Source organism: Agelaius tricolor, unplaced genomic scaffold, assembly GCF_023055355.1.
Source record: "Agelaius tricolor isolate 1412-34295 unplaced genomic scaffold, bAgeTri1.0.p SCAF_15, whole genome shotgun sequence".
NCBI lineage: Eukaryota > Metazoa > Chordata > Aves > Passeriformes > Icteridae > Agelaius > Agelaius tricolor.
Genome location: NW_027269275.1, coordinates 15,762,542 through 15,781,500, shown reverse-complemented (window position 1 = coordinate 15,781,500; position 18,959 = coordinate 15,762,542). Strand labels below are relative to the sequence as shown.

Genomic DNA, 18,959 nt, shown 5'->3' with positions numbered 1-18,959 from the left:
TCTTAAAATTTTGTTTTGTAGAAAATTCCATTATTTACTCCTCAATATTTTTGTTACTATCTCAGGCAAAACTTATAGATACAAACATTAAAATGATCATTGTGAAACATATCTCAACTCTATACATTTTAATTTTACCTTTTGAAAACCACATTTACACATGGTTAAGGCAGGAAATGACATCAGGTCAGTGTAAGAGTCCTTTTACATAAATTTAAGTAGCAATGTTTTCTGCAGCCCAGATTTTGTTCATGTACAACACGTGTTGTATTTGGGCATGTCATGGCCAAGAAAATTAATCCACAGCTTTTCATAAAGGTTTTCATTTAAATGCCTATAAAATGTTCTAAAGTAGCTCATCTAATATTCTTAAAGACAACATTAAATGGTCCAGGCAATTTTTTATGTGTATTTGAGTGACTATTGTGTAGTAGACAAAACAGCCTTTAGCCAGGCATTACTGGTAAAGTGGTAACTGAGCACACTGCTGATAGCCCTGACTTTGCCATTTCCAGTTGGCATCAGCTAAACACTGCAAAACCACAGTCCTGGACAGAAACCAGAGAACAGGGAACACAGGCAAAAATCAGCAATCAGACTTGAAATTAGTTCAAGAGAGCTCCACTCCCAGCCCTGCAAAACCCACACTGCAATATTCTGCAGTGGCTGTTACTGACTGCCTCCACAGCAAGGCAGAATCCCTCTGTCTTCTGATAGAACACTTATCAGCCAAGCTTCATTTTACAATATCTAAAATGCCCAGGCCACCAAAATTCTCAAAAGTAAATAACGCCAAAGAAAATTGGTAATTCATTTAGCTCAGCTACACAAAATACTTGTTGTGAAAATAAGAAACCAAACAAATTAAGAAGATAGGACAAGCTTTCATTTGTTCACTGCTGACATTCAGTGCTGACACTCACACAGTAAGGAAGCCATCCAAATAAATTCAGAATATATGCTTGGGAAGGACTCACAAAAATCTCCCAGAGCACTGAGGCACAACAGACACAAACATCTCAGTAGTGATGTTTGAAGCAAACAGATTGACTTCATTCCAGGTCTAAGTCTCCATTTCAGAGCTGGACAACCCTCTCCTTCCAGCTTCTGAATGCTACAATATCATTAATTCATGGATGTATCTGCCAGCAGAAGGGAACAGAAGAATTTCTTTTTTCTTATAATGATAGTGAACAGCAATGACCACAATTTGGCCCAGCCACATTTCATTACCAGCCATAAACATGATTCCAGGGGAACAGATTAGCAGTTAGACTGCATTTGCAGGAATCTTTGCTGAGGACAGTGACAAAACTTTCAGGTGAGTGTTCTGTCCCTTCCCAGCAGCAGAAAAAGCCCTGAGCAGTGCTCAGCTTTGCTGGCCATGGGTAGACACACAGAGTATTTGATTTTCCAGGACAAGCAATGGTCTGGATTGTGTTCCAAAGAGCCTAATTGACTTTAGCTGAAGACCATTTAAAACACCACATTACTGATTATGGAATAAGCACATGTGTAACTCAATAATGATAAATTTCACCTCATCACCAAAAGTAAGCTCAGCTGTTGTTTCAATAAAAAGACATTCTAGATGAAAACATTTCCTTTAGAAACACAAAGCCAAAAGGGAGACAACAAATATATATCACAAGTGGAACTGACAGCTTTGTTGATACTTTCTGCCATAATGCCTTTAAAACTTGAAAATTCACATACATTTCTCATCAAGGGAATGGAAGAAGTTAACACATCATTTTTTCTCACAAAATCACCACTCTTGGTGTAAAAGCTAAGAGAGAGGCTCACTTTGTACATAGTGGTTCATCAAATGCAAGCAATGTAGTTCATTCAGCTCAGGTAACACCTTGTTCCTTGAACTGGTTAAATTACTTCTGTTTGCTCATGATGACCAACAAAAAAAAATCTATTTCCCAGAAAACCCTTATTTTAGTGTTGCTACACATGAAAAAAAATAGCATTCAATTTTTACATTTATGCCATGATATTACAAGCGGAATGGTCAGCACAGTGATCCACAAGAGGAAACAGGAACTGACTTTTCAGATGCCCACCCTGCTGATATTTGGGACCTTTGCCTTGGTAACCTGTAATGGGGGTTCCTTTCCTACAGAGGCAGGACACTGCTCTGCCATGGGAAGCCTGGCTGTCAATTGTATCATTTTGCAGATCATGCCACTGCTCCATAATTAATGCTGTTAGATAACCACACTATTTGGGATGGGATGAGCTACTTGATGTGAGTAGACAATCAGATTCTAAATGACACTGTTACAAATTCATTATCATAAAAAATTGCCAAGACGGTTGCTTTACTTGAAGTGCTAAATTAGTTTTCTTGCACTGGTAGTATTCATCATAATGCAAGTTTGACAATCCAGGACAACAATTTAATAGTAATGCTGTTCAGTCAAAAGAAATTGTGTTTCCAATTTTCTCACAAAATGAAAAAACCCTAATTGTATTCATTAATGGATTACAGTAGAGACAAGGTAATTCTAAGAAAAATACCTACATTCAAGAGTGTTGAACTTAAGTGAAAAATTTAATCTTAGTATTTCCAAGTATTCTTATGCTCTAGCTTGTTAAATTGAAGTGTTCTTCAGGGTTTTTTGCATAATAGTAGGTACAACATTCAATCAAAAATCAGTGCTGAGTACCAGTTCAGCACAAGGATTTTCAAGCCCCTTCCTTTCACAGCAAGCCCGGTGCTCAACACTGGAGCAAACGCTTCCATATCCAGTTAGGAGTCTCACAGTTCTTGTATGTGCACACCCATCTATGAGAAAGTAAAGAAATGAGAAATGCTGTGACCAAACATTAAAAATAAGCTCACAGTACGTTTCAACTCTTATGTCTGCTCAACTCCATTTTTGGAAGAAATACTTTCATTTTTTGGAAATATCAGCCCTTAAGACAGCACTGTTGGAAGAGATGGGAATCTACAGCACTGACAAGTCAATCCTGCATGTTTGGGATAAGTAGATCTTGTTTTTCAAGACAAACAATTCTCTCTCCATATCAAAAGATACTTTTTTTTTTATTTAAGATGCATCATCCAACACTGCTATCTTTATCTTATTTCAAGGTGATGCTTTTGCAATTAATAAAATTCCTCAACTACCTTGTATAGATTTTTTTGTGTCATGCAATGAAGACTGTGCTATATCCACAGTGATACTTAATAACTGCAAAAACATGTTGTCACTAAAATAATGGATGGAATTTGACTATGTTGTTTATATTTACTGACATCCTCCTTGCTAAAATAGGATTGATGCTGCTACTCTAACAATTTCCCAGAAACAGCAGAATAAAGAGGTTGGAAAACCCAAATGACTCGAGTATTCCAAGTCTCAAAAGAAACTCTAAAAACAAAGTAAATCCAGAAATTCTCTGATTATGAATCCTTAAAGAGATTACTGCAAAACTACTACATCTTGTATCATTTGTGGTGCACTTTTACACTGAATTAAGCACAATGGATTTGTTCATTATTATTATTATTATTATTATTACATTCCCTCTAAAGGGAATGAGTGCAAATCTGCTACTTTTTCACAAGAAAATCACACAAACCCAGGTCATCTAACACGTACCAGAACACATTTTAATATTTCAACTGCCAAATGGATTCAAGTCCTTCTTCTGCCAAATCTTTTTCCATTCTTAAATTTGATTCTTGAATCATATAGATAGATATTTAAACAACTTTAAAATCATTCATTCTACTTTCTTCCTTTTTTGATAAAATCATAGTGAGAAACTGCAGACTTTAAGAGAGTAGGTTAAGAAAAGGAAGAGGACAGGCAGGGCAGCACATCATCTCCCACTGGTATTGGCAACAAAACCAACACAAAATTAAGGAAAACATTTTGCTTTCATTAATTTTTCTGGAACATATATTCCCTTTTCTTCTCTTTCTTTAGAAACACACGAGCCCTCTCCTAGAAAGGAGGCACAGATACAATAAAATAATTAGGACTACAGTAGAAAGAAGTTGAGGATTTGTCCAGTATCCAACTCAATTCTTTCAATAACTCTGGGTAATTTACAAAGGAAGGTACTGAGGTACAATATGCCAGTGAATATCCAGTGGAAAAATTAAACAGGCTCCCTAAAACAGTCCCATCAAACCACAGACCTATTTCCCTCTACATGGAAATCTGGCCAATGCTCCAAGCTGGGCAAGGAACATTCTGCAAGTTTGAGTCTTGACTTTAGGAAGAAAAAAAGGAAATTACCACACTAATATCTGTAACACAAAAAAAAAAAAAAAAAAAAAAAAAAAAAATAGAAACAGAAAATCAATACACAGCACCAAAAACAACAAAACCATCCCAGCAAATTCCCCCAAATCTTCCTTAGGAGGAAAAAAAAGATATCTATATACACACAAACTTTGGACTAGAGAACTGACAGGAACTAGAAACACTATTAGCATCACAGTAGGAAACCTCCCAAAAGCCTAGAAATATTCATATTTCTGTACATGCACATATATTTTCAATAGCTTTCCTGGAAGGAAGTTTTTAGGAATGTTAATTCAGTTATGCAGTTATGTCCAGGGAATGCCAACATGATGATAAATGACATATCACACAGTAAAAAACAAACAAATGAATCTTTCTCCCAGAAACAGACTCTTATTGTGTTCACCTTTCAGGAATATGAACTATATTAAGAATCAAGTATATTTTTCACCTCTATAGATGGATAGATATGTAGGTACATACACACATATATACACACACATGTAAAAATAGTAAGAATATTGAAAAAACATTATGCAGCACTCTGCATTTGATACACTTTATTATTTTTGGATCTTGCAAATATACTTTTTTAATGACTTTTCTCTAAAAGAAGGGACTTTCTAGCTCATATTACTTGGACGCTGGTGCTGTTTACTCTTCCATCTTTTTTGTAAAGTCAGAAGAGATTTCCCTGAGAACTTCAAATAAATAAGATATCCAGCTGCACAAACACTATACATTCTGTTAGATTACTTTGGCTTCCTAAGGAATATTTGACTTTCTCTGGATGTAAATGATTAAAGAGAATCCATCATCTGAAACTGATTGGTGAGCTGTTTAAAGTGGTATGGCACCTCTTCAAAGATGATGGAGTGAGAAATGAAGAGACCATGGTACAATAAAGCATCTCAGATATCCAAGGGGTTCTAAGGAAATAAGGTAACTAAGCACTACATCCCTCAATTAAGAAATAGTATTTTAATTATAGCTCCCTAACATAGGATCTACACTACATTCTTTAAAAAAAAAAAAATTAAATTCATATTTCATCTATTCTACCCAGGGCCAACAAAAACTTGGGGTTTCCGGAACATCTATCCATTCATAAATAGAAACTTGAAAAAAAGAAATGTGAGGAAAGATAAACCATGTTCTAGAATCCACAAAATTTATTTTGCTCTGTGAATTATATCACAAAATGACACAGAGTAACAACATTCAATTATGTAATTTCATTACTTTTACCATTTTAATTTTGGGCTCAGGATTTTAACTTTAAGGGTCAAAGAAACAAAAACTAACCTTCATCCAAAAATGTTTCTTCTGCTGAACTTCAGATGTGTGGGTCATCCTTATGCCCAGCTTCTCTGTGCCAGGGCTTCCCCATCCTCACAGGGAAATAAACTTGTCCTTGATCAGTTTGGAGCCATTCCCCTTGTCCTGCCCCTCCATGCCCTTGGAAAAAAGTCTCTCTCCAGCTCCCTTGGGGCTCTTTTAGGTACTGCAAGGATATTAAGGACTCCTCCTCCCCAGCATGAACAACCCACAAAAAAGACTTTTTAGAGATTATTTTTCTATAAAAAGTGATCCAAAGCTCATTGCTAGTTAAAAAAAAATCTCAAATACTCAGTGATAAAGTTTGAGTATCTTTCTAGAATGCAGCAGTTCACTGGATCATCATACAAGAACCACAGCACATTGACTTTGCTTTGATTACAAGTGGCATAAAACATCAAGGACCAAATATTTCCCTGCCTTGCAGCCGACATACTTGACAAAGCATTCTGAAATTCTTCAAGGACCTGGCGTGGAGAGGAAGAAATTCCTTAATTCCTCCATGAAATTACAGGGAAAAAACCAGAGTTGCTCCCCAAACAGCTATGGGGCCGTGCTGGACACAGAAATTCCCTGGCCACTGCTGCCCTTGAGCACCATTCTGGTCACTGCAGTCCTGACCTGCTCACTTTGGCACAGGGATAAGTTTCCATAGAGACTTTCCATCCCTGTGGTGTAGGTTACAGGGGACAAATTTAATTTGCCCTTATATTTCATGCTACATTTATTTTAGCAGCAAGTTAAAGTATGTATCAGTTAAATATAAGTTTGATAATAAACTAGCTTATATTACATTTTATTGCTGGCTAGGACACACAAAATGATCAACAACTACTTTGGAGGCATCTCTTTACAATCGTATTTCAACAAATCAAAATGTTCTTCCACATAAGCCTTTTTACCCAATTCAGTCAATTTTAAACAGGAGTTTTGTGCAAGAAAGCACATGTTATCAGGGCTCAATAAAATAACTGTCCCTCCATGGTACTGGAGGTAAGGTCCACAAACCTGCTGAAAAAGAGAGCTGTGGCTTAGCACCACTTGAACATTTACACTTCAGGCATTAATCCATAAACCAGGAGAACTGCCCATGTGATTTATTCACTCTCTGCAGCTGCTAATATCCAATAGGTGGCTATTCCCCTTTCCCATCCTCTTTCACTTCTTGTCCTGAACTCAGTCTGAGAAAAGAAACTGTCATTTTGATCAAACCTGAACCGTGGGGCTCTTTCCAAAAAGAGCTGCCTCTTGCTTTCCAGGAAACCCCAGTGCATTTCCAGCAGGGTCTTAAGGAAGGAGAGAGAGGCCAAATTCTGTGCTGGAAAAGGCTCATACCCACCCTGCCCAGGCTGCTCTTGGGGCTGAACAGGCACAGCTGAGGGCAGAATTTGGCCTGAACTGTGAATTCAGAGCTGGAAGCCAACGTCAACTCAACACAGCCCACACAGATCTTTGGACAGCAAAAAATGTTTGCTTGGAGAGGGAATTCTATCCCCAGCTCTAAGGGTAATTCCAGCTTCTTCAGCAAAGGACAGGGGAGAAAGCAAAGAGGTGATGAGGCTGCACAGCCTCTTTTGGGATTTTATCAAAAGCAAACAGATGTGATCATTAGGTTGCAGTCACTCCTGTAGATGCAGATTGATTTCTTGCCAGAATAACATTTCTGAGTTGATGTTAGATGTGCATGGAAATCATGACACGGAATTTAAATTTAGACATGGAATTTAAATTTAGACACTTGCAACTTCTGGCAAAAGCAAAGCCAGTGAAGCCATTGTAGGCACTGGGGTTTGCCCCTGCCTGTATGAACACTGCAACACAGGGCTACTGCCTCAAACACCCCTGGGAAAATATCCCAGTGACAAGAATTCACGGGTTTAGATAAAAATTAGACATGCAGAAGGCTTTTAGGCCCTTACAAATATTCCTTATAATTCTCAACATCAGTAATTTCAATACAAAATCCAGTTCTGGAAAGTTACTGTCTTTGGGAGAGGACAGAGAAATCAAAGAGCACTTCAAGTATCAGTCTCTTACACAGTGAAAAATTAAGGGCAGAGTTGTCTTACTACTTCTAACTGCTTTTAAAAGTGACAAGTTGAGCTTTTATAAATGTAATTTATATCTCAGCAACAGAACCAGTGTTTTACTCCCAACCATTAAAAGGGGGTAACACATCTGCTAAAACTCCAGCACAATGGCTGGCTTTGCACTGCAACAGGAAATGTAACCCAATAGTCTCAGAACTTCCCCAAACCCCAGCCATTTCTTAATGTGAAAGGATTTGAAAATGCAGTTCACTGAAACATCTGTTAAGCTCTTGCTACCCTAACACATGATATTCTTTCTGCTCTGTTACCTGCCAACAAAAATATTTAGGTCTATGTAAGACTATCACAAGTGTGTGATAATGGCATTCTGCTTATAGTTTTATATGCCCTTGTACACTGAAAATCACCTGGGGGTGACACCAGATACCACACTCAGTGTAAGCTTGCAACTTACAATAAATATACTTAACTTTACTCTTGTATGTAAATAATGAAAAATCAGATGGGTTATGAATGACTAGCATTTATTTAAAACAAAAAAAATCAACTCAGTCAAACTTTTCTCCAGTCAGTTTTTGAAGACAGAAGGAGAGAAGAGAGTAAAAGAGGTAGAAAGAAAAAACCCAAAACCCTAGAGCCCTAGATCAAACCAGCTAAATATAAGCATGGCCTACACAGTTACTTCCAGAGCTTCTCTTCCAATTTGTTTTTTACAGTGGCCACTTGTTTCAATTGACATTTAATTATAATCTAAGCATCTCCAATTTACTGTGTAACTATTTAGTGGTAAATAAAAAAGAGCCCTTTTGACATTAGTAGAGCTACAGTTACTTCAGTAATAAAATGGTAATTCATTTGCAACTATTTCTTTCTACAAAATACTTCTTCTAAATTTCTGTGAAGAAATCCGTGTGGATGTTACATTTCAATGGGAAAGAAAGGAATAGTCTTCAGTTTCCATTGCTCTACTTCAAACTACTGCCTGGATACCACAATAATACAAAAAGGCCTTAGAATCAGGTATGTGCAGCTGCAGTTTCTGTGTATGTGTACGTATATATATATTTTTATATATATTTATATATATTTTATATATAATTTATATATATATATTTATATATTTATATATAAATATATTTATATATTTATATATTTATATATTTATATATTTATATATTTATATATTCATATATTTATATATTTATATATTTATATATTAGACTCCAGGAGCCCAATAGATCAGGACATGGCAAACAGTTTCAAAGTGGCTCCAGGAAGGATTTGCCTCTCCACACACCAAAATGCTGAACCTACAGCCTCAGAGACCAGAACAGGTCCAGGCATTTCTTTGTGGCTCCTTGTCTGGGCTGCCCAACCTCTCCTCTCCCCACACAACCTTGGCTCCAATCTCAGCTCCAGTGATGGGCCCAGCTCAGCTCTACTTTAAATGCTGCTGCATCATGCTGCATTGTGCAATGCAGACATCCTTGGAAAGCTCAGGGACGAGCAGCTCACCACCCTGGGACTGCAGCTGTAAAGCTTTGAGATCACTCCCAACAATCTGACCAAAACACTCATCTGAACTCCAGGGCGAGCTGCCTCAGAAACATGGAAAGGAAACCCAGAAAAAGATCCCCAGCAAAGTCTATTCCAGGTTAACAACAGCACAGTCCCTAAAAAAGAAGCAGCAGCAGCAAATAATTTGCTCCCTACAAGCCTTAAAATAGAAACTCTTCCACTGATGATGATGAGAATTTCAGCTTAGCTTGTTTGCATACCCAGGAAGGGGCACTTTTCTAGTTTTACTGGCTGTTGAAACATTGGTAGAGTTCAGGGGAATGTAATTCACATCAGAATATGAGTTGTAAAACTGATGCTTACCTTCAGCCCATATCCTCCATCATGACATTCAAATAACCTCGATGAGATACAAACATGAAGGACTTAACAGAAGTGATTTGGGTTGGACCAGAGTGCACTGTTATTCATTGCTGATATCTTTGTCCTGTATTTTGTATTCTCTTATATGCAATACCCATTAATAGACACTTTTAAAATCTACCAATTCTTTTAAAGAACTCAGAACTAACATGAGTGGTTTATTTTGTTCCTTAGAGGATAAGATTCCCTGAGCAGCGAACACAAACATTCCCTTTGTGAAAATATGTCAGAGTAAATAAAACTAACAATTCATAAACATCCACAGACTGGATCCTTTTCACAGGATTTTGCTAACATTCACTCACACATTCTCAGGAGAACTTAAGAATTTGTTTCACAAACAATCCCTAACACAGCAGAGACATGGTTTTATAGATCCTGGTCAAAAAACCATGCTGTTGAAAGATATTATTACTCGTCCCAAGGTGCCAGAGCACTCACATATCAATCTTGTGGACATAAATAGGCTTTGCATATGCACAGGCTGCAAAATGCAGTCAGAGGTTGGAGGTGCAAGGGCTCTCCTGACTGACACCCGGTCAGCACTGGAGCATTTATATTTTTGATCCCCAAGATCCAGTATTTTTCTTTTATAGACATGTAATCAGATTTTTAAACACCTCTGTTTTCCACACATGCCATCCCACTATAAATTAAGATTCTGCAGGGGGTATGGTCTTTTCATTTCCCTGATTCATAGAAGGAAATATTCAAGGGAGACTCCTCCTCCCTGCTCCTCTTTATGGGAACACCCTTCTTGGTCAGTGAAAAAGGAATGAAAAACAGTCCTTAAGGTTAAAGGAAGCCAGTTCTCAATGAAGTAAATGTCATTCTCTGCCTAAAAAATACTTTGGACTCCTTATAAATAATTGGCTCAGAGGTTCAAAGGATCAGAGTAACCCCTCCAAGTGCTGGAGGTGCTGCAAATTCTTACATAATAAAGACTCATAACCTTGGCGATGGAAGAACTGCAAAGCCTTTCATTATGTCATGGTTCCAGTCCAAAATCCAATGGAGACAAATGGAAAACACCCATTGTCTTCAGCACTTTGTAAGAATCAAGAAAATTGTTGGGTTGTTGCTTTTTTTTAAAATATGAATGAAGATGCTTTTACCACCAAAAGCACTTTCCCTCAGCCATTAATAATGTCTGTAGTATCTTTTCTAACTACGGCATCTGTTTACATAAAAAATGCAGTCAACATATTCCACTTAAAAGCAATTTTTTTGATGTTTTTACGTATCCTGAGCACAGAAATAACTCTCAACTATCCCACACCTAAGACATAATCACAGTGAAAAATCATATATGCAAACAAGGTCACGCACTCCATCTTAGAAGGTTCCTTAAGAGAAGGCTGACAAAGTAAATCTTGAGTGGTTGAAGAATCCTCTTCTAGAGCACTGTCTTGGCATGATTTTTGCCATTAAAACCAGGGTCATGGTTATAAAAGGCAAGAGGCAGATACGTGCAGCTGGATTTTCACAACTCTCCTGCCCCGATTTGAAAAAATGAAGACGCACAAAACATTTTAAGGCATTCACTTACCATGGACTTGGTGAAAGGCCGAGCCAAGGTGAAGAGCAGAGTGTAGAGCCACCAGCTGCGATGGATGGAGGAATACATCATATTTCCAGGGTGGACCGAGTTGGAGGTCACCCCGTGGGGAGAGAGGCGCCGGTTGAGCTCGTTGGAGAACAGGATATTGCAGAGCTTGGAGCGGTTGTAGGCCAACATAGCCCAATATTCCTTCTTGGATGGAGAGAGCAGGCTGAAATCCAGCTTGCCAGAGGAGTCTTTAATTTCTGTAAATCTGAGAAACAGTAAATATGCCTTAGATACCCCAGACTTAATTTCGCTCTCATTAAGGACAATATAAAATGTAGACAAGAGAGTAGATCCTGGCCAGAACCAACATAAAACAGCAGCTTATTTAGCAGCTGAAAGCATCTACTGAAAATTGCCTGAGACCCAAGGAACAGTCCCATATAATATGGCAGTAAAAGTATTGGATCATTATAAGCAGCAAACAATAAACAAAAACAACTCAGAAAACACTTTGATGGTTTAAAGACATTGTATGTAATTAACAAATCACTTTATTTTAAATTAAAAAAAAAAAACAATACTGATTTTGCCATATATCCATAAAAACATGATCAGTTTGGAGGAAACAATGTTGGATAAAATAACTCTGCACTAAAAGCAGAGCAACCCAGCATCTTTTCTTTTCCCCTTCTTCCCATCCCCTGATCATTTCATCCAGTGCTCACACACTTGCATTTAAGTGTTCAAGTAACTATGGATGAGTCTCACTGCCTCTTAAGCTCTTTTTTAGATTAAAAATTGATGAATATAAAGGGGTTATAACCTTGGTAACTTGCCATCAATAGTCTTATATGTTTAAAAGATAAATGTAAACAAAGCCAAAATGAGCTCTGGCAGAGCATAATGTTTTTAAGTACACCCATGGCATGGCTGAACACAAATCAAAGTAACTAGTTGACGTTTTTTAATTGGGTCTGACAGAGTCATTAAACACCAGCTGTTTGTTATTAAAAAAAAGGAAAGAAACAAAGTAGTGAATGTTCTAAAGACATTTAGATGAAGAAAAGGAAATTTCCATAAATAATTTCTCCTCCCAGTTCTTATAACTTCATTTATTAATTTAGTGATATACCTTAATATTAGAAAATAATACTACATTTAGTTACAGATCTGTGTTTCATTCAGAGGAGCTACTAAAAATAAAAAGAATTTAGCAAGCTCTTTTTAATACTCGGTTTTCAGAATCAGCTGGGGAGAACAGGGATAAACATAATTATAGTACACACTAGAAAAATGTTTTAAAATATCTTTACTAATTTTGCATCTCATGCCCAGAAATGAAGAGATCAGCTGGAATTTCTACATTCATTCTGTGAGCAGAATTATAATATGCTCAGAGAAAAGCAATACAGTATTTTAACTCAAGAGGAATCCAGGATGTTCTGTGTCTTGCACAATTAGCCCTTCAATTTCAACAACAAAATTTCTCTTTCATAATTTTCAGTTAGATAAAATACATTTCTGAAATTAAGAGGACTATTCTGGGAGGAATTTCCTATATTCGTTCCACAAGTAACCACTTATGACACCAAAAATAATCTATAAATACAACTCTGTGTGTTACTGTATAAAGGAAACACGGTGGCATATTTTGAGTCCAGTCCTGCAAGTGTGCTTATGTGAGCCAATCTCAGTGAATTCAGGGGAATAAGGGCTGTACCATCAAATTAACAACACAGAAATAAAGACAGAAGGAAAAGTCAACCTACTTATTATTCTGATTTTAATATGATATGCCTAAAGTACCCAAAAGCTTAATTTAAACAGAATTCATTTGTGCTGAATCCAGAGAAGTAACTAGAAATGAACAAAGAACCAAAGAGGCAAATAAATATTTTGCCTTGGAGCAGTGCAGGATAGCATTTTCTGCAAACATAGGACTTAATTTTTCCCCTAACAGGGGGTCTTGACTCCAGCAAAAAGATCCAGTCAAGGTTTATGGCAGTAATTAGATACCAACACTTCTGTTTTACGACATGGTTTAAGGCTCAGAGTTCTCAAGTAGGTCAGAAAGAACGACCACCAAATAATACCTAACTAACTCCTCACATAAACTTCTTCCCATTAAACAGACTGGGGGTGGGGAAAGCACAGTTATTTACAATGATCAGTCTAAGTGATAAGATAAGCTGCAAGACATTACTTGGACTTCTTAGAAAAAGAGAAATTCACTAATTGTGTTAATTGTTTTATTCAAACATAGACTGTTACTTATTTCCTGATGGGCTTCTGTCAACCTTGGCTGATCTCTCTGTCTTAGCTATGAGCACTTTCAAAATGTGTTCAAAATCACAGATAAAGATGTCCAGAGATGAGAGCCCTGGTTACACACAGCACTTAATGCAGTGGAAAACAAAGATGTCATTTAAAACACTATCAGAGATACAAACTTACAAGGGGGAACAAGCAACTGACAATTCAACATAATCTCCCATTAAATAACAGCTCATTTATACATATCCCATTGTGCCCTCCACATCTGGCAAGTGATTGGAGTTGGCAGATTTATTTCTGGAGCTATCTCTCCTGCCCTGCAGTAGCTGCCCTCACTCCTAACAGGACTCTGCTACTTGCTTTCACAAACCTGGTGTGATCTGCAAAGATAAGGATGTCCAGATTTTGTTACCACCTAATTACTAGACATTTCATGTCTTTTAACAGTGGGGAGGATTATTACTGGCATTTTCTATTGCTTCCTTTCATTTCAGCCATCATAAATTTAAAATGGTAAAAGTAAATCTATCTGCAGTGTGTCATTTATACCATAAGCCCCTGTGTTTGGAAGTGATAAAGGTTTCAGCCCGACCCTTGGCTGGTCTCTCTCTACCAGGTCCCTGGGGTTACATTTTATGGAAACATGATTAAAAAAAATAAGCTTCATTCTGGGTCACTAAAACATTTCAGAAATATGAAGACAGGAGGAAAAAAAAAAAAAAGAAAAAAAAGGACTCACATTCTTTCTTTTAGTTTGCTAGAGCTGCTACACATGACCAAAAGTGAAATAGAAATCAACAGTAATGTTTAAAGCTAGATGTTATAGGCTTTATCCTGCAGTCCTTGAACTAAATCAGCAAGGAGTAAGTGGTTTGTGCCCAGTAAAATTCAGAACTGGGGCATTCATTTTGCACAAGGAACTTTATTTAAATCAAAACCATCTTTTCAGTTATTAACACAAAAACACAAGAACATCTGAAATAAGGCAAACCTCATCAACATCTTTTTTACCAACTGTACTTTTCCTGGCAGTAGAAAAGATGAGCATCTAACATTTTAATTAAAAAATTTACCAAAAGAGGCATAGCCAGATTTGTAATATGTATTAACTACATTACTTCCCATTTTACAATTATACAGCTAATGTCTACATTGAATTCCCTAATTTCTCATTATAAAACAACTGGATTTCATCTAGCAGCTTTTAATTGCATTGTTTCTCCTGCTAAAATATCTGCACATTCTTCTTGCTAAGATGTTGAAGTTGTTGAATGACAAATCAATATAGGTCATGCCATTCAGATTTAATCAATTATTATTCCATCTCCTCACAAAATCAATGAGTGGTCTGAAACGCAGCGAAAATCTGCATTCACACAAAGAATGATCAAAAAAATATCTACATACTGTTATAAAACTAGAACATGCCTCATCCAGCAACAGAGCCAAATCCAGAAACATCCACAGGCATTAGTAATGCTTCTATTTTTAAAAAGATTATTCAAAGGCAAATGCTTGAGAGCAAGGACCTTCATTTTCAGAAACTCCTTTGGTTTTGCCCCAACTGTTTCATGTTTTAAGGATTAAAGATTCCAGCAAAACCAAAGTTGACATTCACCAACCTGTGGGACTCAGAGGACACCACGACAACCCTGGCAGGAGATGACTGGCACAGAACATCTTCCAGAAGCTGGACAAGGTAGAAATGTCCCAGGTGGTTCACCTGGAAGGTGGACTCCAGGCCATCCTCTGTCAGGGACCAGGGAGCACCAAACACGGCAGCGTTGCAGATCAGAATGTGGAGGGGCCTGGAAAAATCAGAAGAGGGCAAAGAAATCTCAATTAAATGAGTGCAATTATTTACACCTGTGTGAACGGGGTGCCGGTGTGAGGGATTTGGCTGGCTGCTTTCTGTGGGAAGGAGCTGATTCCAGGTGGTTCCAGCAGCCCCACTAAGGGTCCAGCTGAACCCCACAGTGAGACAAGGACACCCTTGGAGAAAGGGTACAGAATAAAAGGCAAAATGCCACACAGCACTATCACTGCTCTCCCAGTTGCCAACTGGGAAACTGTCTCCATCTGGAGCATTTAGAAAAGAAACTTTTCCTGGGGGAGGAGCAACTCCTACCACTTTCTTGAATGGGGTACATGACACCTGCACAATTGGTAGGGGATGAGGGATTAAGAAATAAAGACACAATGCAAAAGGGCTCGTGTACACATTTTATCCTTCTGCAGCTGATAAAGTACGCTGTTAAGAAATGCAAGACTGAGGTGAAAAAATAAAAACATTCTCCAGAAGCTGTAGAAGGTGGAAAATCTGTACACAATACATATGAGATCCTTGAAACAGAATCCTTCCTCACTGGACTCACCTAACCCAGTTTAAATGGAAATGCCATGATAAAGGAACTTGAAATGAAAGGGTAAGATTCTATCAAACTAAGCTAGAAAAGAACCTAGGCTGGCACATACCTCTCTCATTCACAAAACAGGTCCAGAAAACTTCAGATTCCTTGAGGTCTCCAGTGTAATCTCAGGATACTGCACCTTGCAGCCTTCCCAACCTCCACAGCAGAATCAAGGACAAATGCCCTTTCTGTTCTTTCTTGTCTTTTTCCAAACCCTTATGAAACACAGCAAAGTCTCTGGTCCTCAGACCTCAGATGGATCTGCATTTGCTAGATTGCATCATCTCTGAGCAAACCTTGGCACTGACAGCATGTTCTTGTCCTTGAGTCAGAGCCTGATGCAGCAGAGCTCAGCAAGCTCTACCTGAGCTGAGAGCCTCAGGTTGGAGAGCCTGCAGCTGCCATCCCTCACCCTGGTATCTTTAATTTGGGAAAGTCACACAGAATAATGACAGCCAAAAATTCCTGCACTAACACTTGTGATGTCCTAACACCAGAATATTAAGATCTGTCACATTTGTTTAGCCTATTCCATCCTATTATGTCTTTCCTGCAATCCCATGAGACAGAATCAACATGCAACATAAACTCTAATTCTGAAGGTAATAAATGAAGCACAGTTAGGAAAAATAACTGCTTGCCCTCTGTCCTTCTCAAGTGCTCCTCACAGCCCTACACACACAGACACAGAGTCAGAACATTTCCCCACATGACCGAAGGACATGTGTACTGCAACTCTGAGCATCTGCAGAAGGAATTCTGGAAAATAATGTAAAACATGAAGCCCCAGGTTGTCAAACAAACCTAAATAATTATATTCCTTCAGGCATGTTTGAGAGCATCAGATTTTGATAGCTCAGTTTTCAAAAAAACATTTCAGGGGGAATCAAACACACCTTAGCTGAATACTGAAAGAAATGCAAAAGGATGGAGAGTAGGCTGTATTTTCTTATTGAAATAAATTTCATCTTCCAGCCAGTTGGGATGTTACCAGTGTAGTGTGCTTCAATGAGAAGTTAACAATCTATTATCTGTTCCTTTGCCAGCTTGCAAAATTTTAACCAAGAGCTCCAGAAGCAGAGTGAAGCATCTGTGCACTCTGAGAGCTCGGTGTCTGAAGTGCTGGATTTCTGATTTGCCTTTTTGTAGTGACACCTATACACAGAATATCTGTGCACACATCCTGCACCCACAAAAGAAACTGAAGATAAACAGGGACTGTCCTTACAAAGGCAAAGTTTCTGTTTCTGTTCAAACCAAATGGCAAAAAAAAAAGCAGCCCTTTGATCCTTGCAGCCTCACTCAACACAGCACAAGCAGGATATTCACTGAGTTGTGCAGGATCATGTTCTTTAGAAGGTAACAGAACTTTTGAGGCACTTTTTATCAAAATTATTTAAACCAGAGTGCATTTTGCCTCTTTTGAGATGCATCTGCCAAGAGGAAAACAAAGCTGCTTGAAGCTTGAGAGAGCATGGAACTTTGGATGATTCATCACCTCTTATGAGACTTTATGAAAAGCTCCAGCAAAAATTAATTTACAGATTTGTACATCTGCTAGGAAAAAAGGAACAAGTTTCTCCAACACAGATGCAATTTTTGGTGTAAGAGCCTCCTGTATGAGAACTGCAGCACATTAATGCACCAGCAATACTGAAAATACCACCACCATTCCTTCAAAAAAAATATAAGACTTTTAAAAAGATCATCCTTCTATTTGATAATTTTAATGTGTACTAGGAAGTAACAAATCACAGACAGAAAGGATTCACATATTCTACCTATCCAAACTGTAAATCCTTCATTATTAGTATTCACACAATAACTACCAGAAGGGAAATACACACTCTATACCTAAATCTGTCAGCTCAATTAATTAAGAAGAATATTCTAGAACTATAAAATGATAAAATGTAGTCATTTTTTTAAATTTTAGGTAACTTAATTGGATTTTATAAAAGAAATAAAATTATACTTCGGTCCATTTTATGAGATCTGTATTTTTCAAAGCCCATTTCTCATTTTTTTCAAAGTAAAAGTAATTCTGATTTAAGAGACTGTAAAATTAACATTATTTACAATATTTTATTATTAAAATCTGTGAAGAAATAGAAAAATAAATACAAAAACATTTTAAACAGTTATCATAGTGAAAATTTCATATCAGACTCCCTTTTAGAATTCCTTTGTTTTTAATTAGCACTAGTGGTTTTAAATGCTAAATAAAAAAGGATTTTTTTCCTGGATAACTCCACAGAAAAGAAACCTAAAGGGCTGTATGAATAGACATGGATGTTGTGCTTCATTTCAGCTCAGAAAAAAGCCACCTCTCAGCTTTGGATCCACGTCCATTAAGCTATCGGTGTCTCTCGTCAGACTGCTAACAAAGGTCCAATTACTGAAAATTGTCATCTGAGTTTTTGTGACCCGGCCATTTGCACACCAGGAAATGAATGAGATTACCTGGGTAACAGCCACTGTGCAGTTATGAATTTCAGCCACAGATGACAGATTCTAATCTCAGTGGTGCACAGCTCTGTGTCACTGAACGTATCATTATGCAGGGACAAAATTTTTAAGATACGTGACAATTCACACCACACATCTGGCACTGCATCTTTGCTTTATGACAGGGGTATTTTCAAGTGATAGCAGAACTATGACCTTGATTTCACAAGTTCATTAAAAACATTGCTGCAATCTGCATGAGGCTTCCAAGGAAAAAAAATATCCCCCCTCAGTTGAAAATAGTTTGTAATTCTACATCAAAGACACAGCAAAGGCCAACAAAGGATGTCAGAAGCAAAGGAAATTTTCCATAGTGTTTGCTCCTGGTATTGACATGACCAAGTGCTCCCTCTAACCATGACACCCATGAGATATTTTTGGAGACACTGCAGCTACAACCCAGCAGAGTGTTATGAAAATTTACCTCTATGTCTCCCTAAAATGTCTTCAGGCAGTGACTTACATCCCACCAAGGGAGCTAACATGGGACACCAGTGCCATTTAGGTGGGCACTAGGACCTGATCTGCTCTGTTTTTTCAGGTTGTCCCTGATTCTTGAGCCTCAGGAACACACTGCTCCAACTGCAGGGTACCCAGCAATCCCAGAAAACCCTCA

At 37.7% G+C, this 18,959-nt stretch overlaps 1 protein-coding gene across 1 annotated transcript in view; it reads right to left on the bottom strand.

Annotated features, from left to right (window-relative positions):
* Positions 1-18,959, bottom strand: part of WWOX (WW domain containing oxidoreductase) — a 474,253-nt gene that overhangs the window by 352,935 nt on the left and 102,359 nt on the right. The window contains exons 7-8 of the mRNA XM_071440725.1: positions 15,047-15,232; positions 11,151-11,415 (exon numbers count right to left, since the gene is read on the bottom strand). Of these exons, the coding sequence (XP_071296826.1) occupies positions 11,151-11,415; positions 15,047-15,232 (451 nt within the window). The remainder of the gene's footprint in view (positions 1-11,150; positions 11,416-15,046; positions 15,233-18,959) is intronic.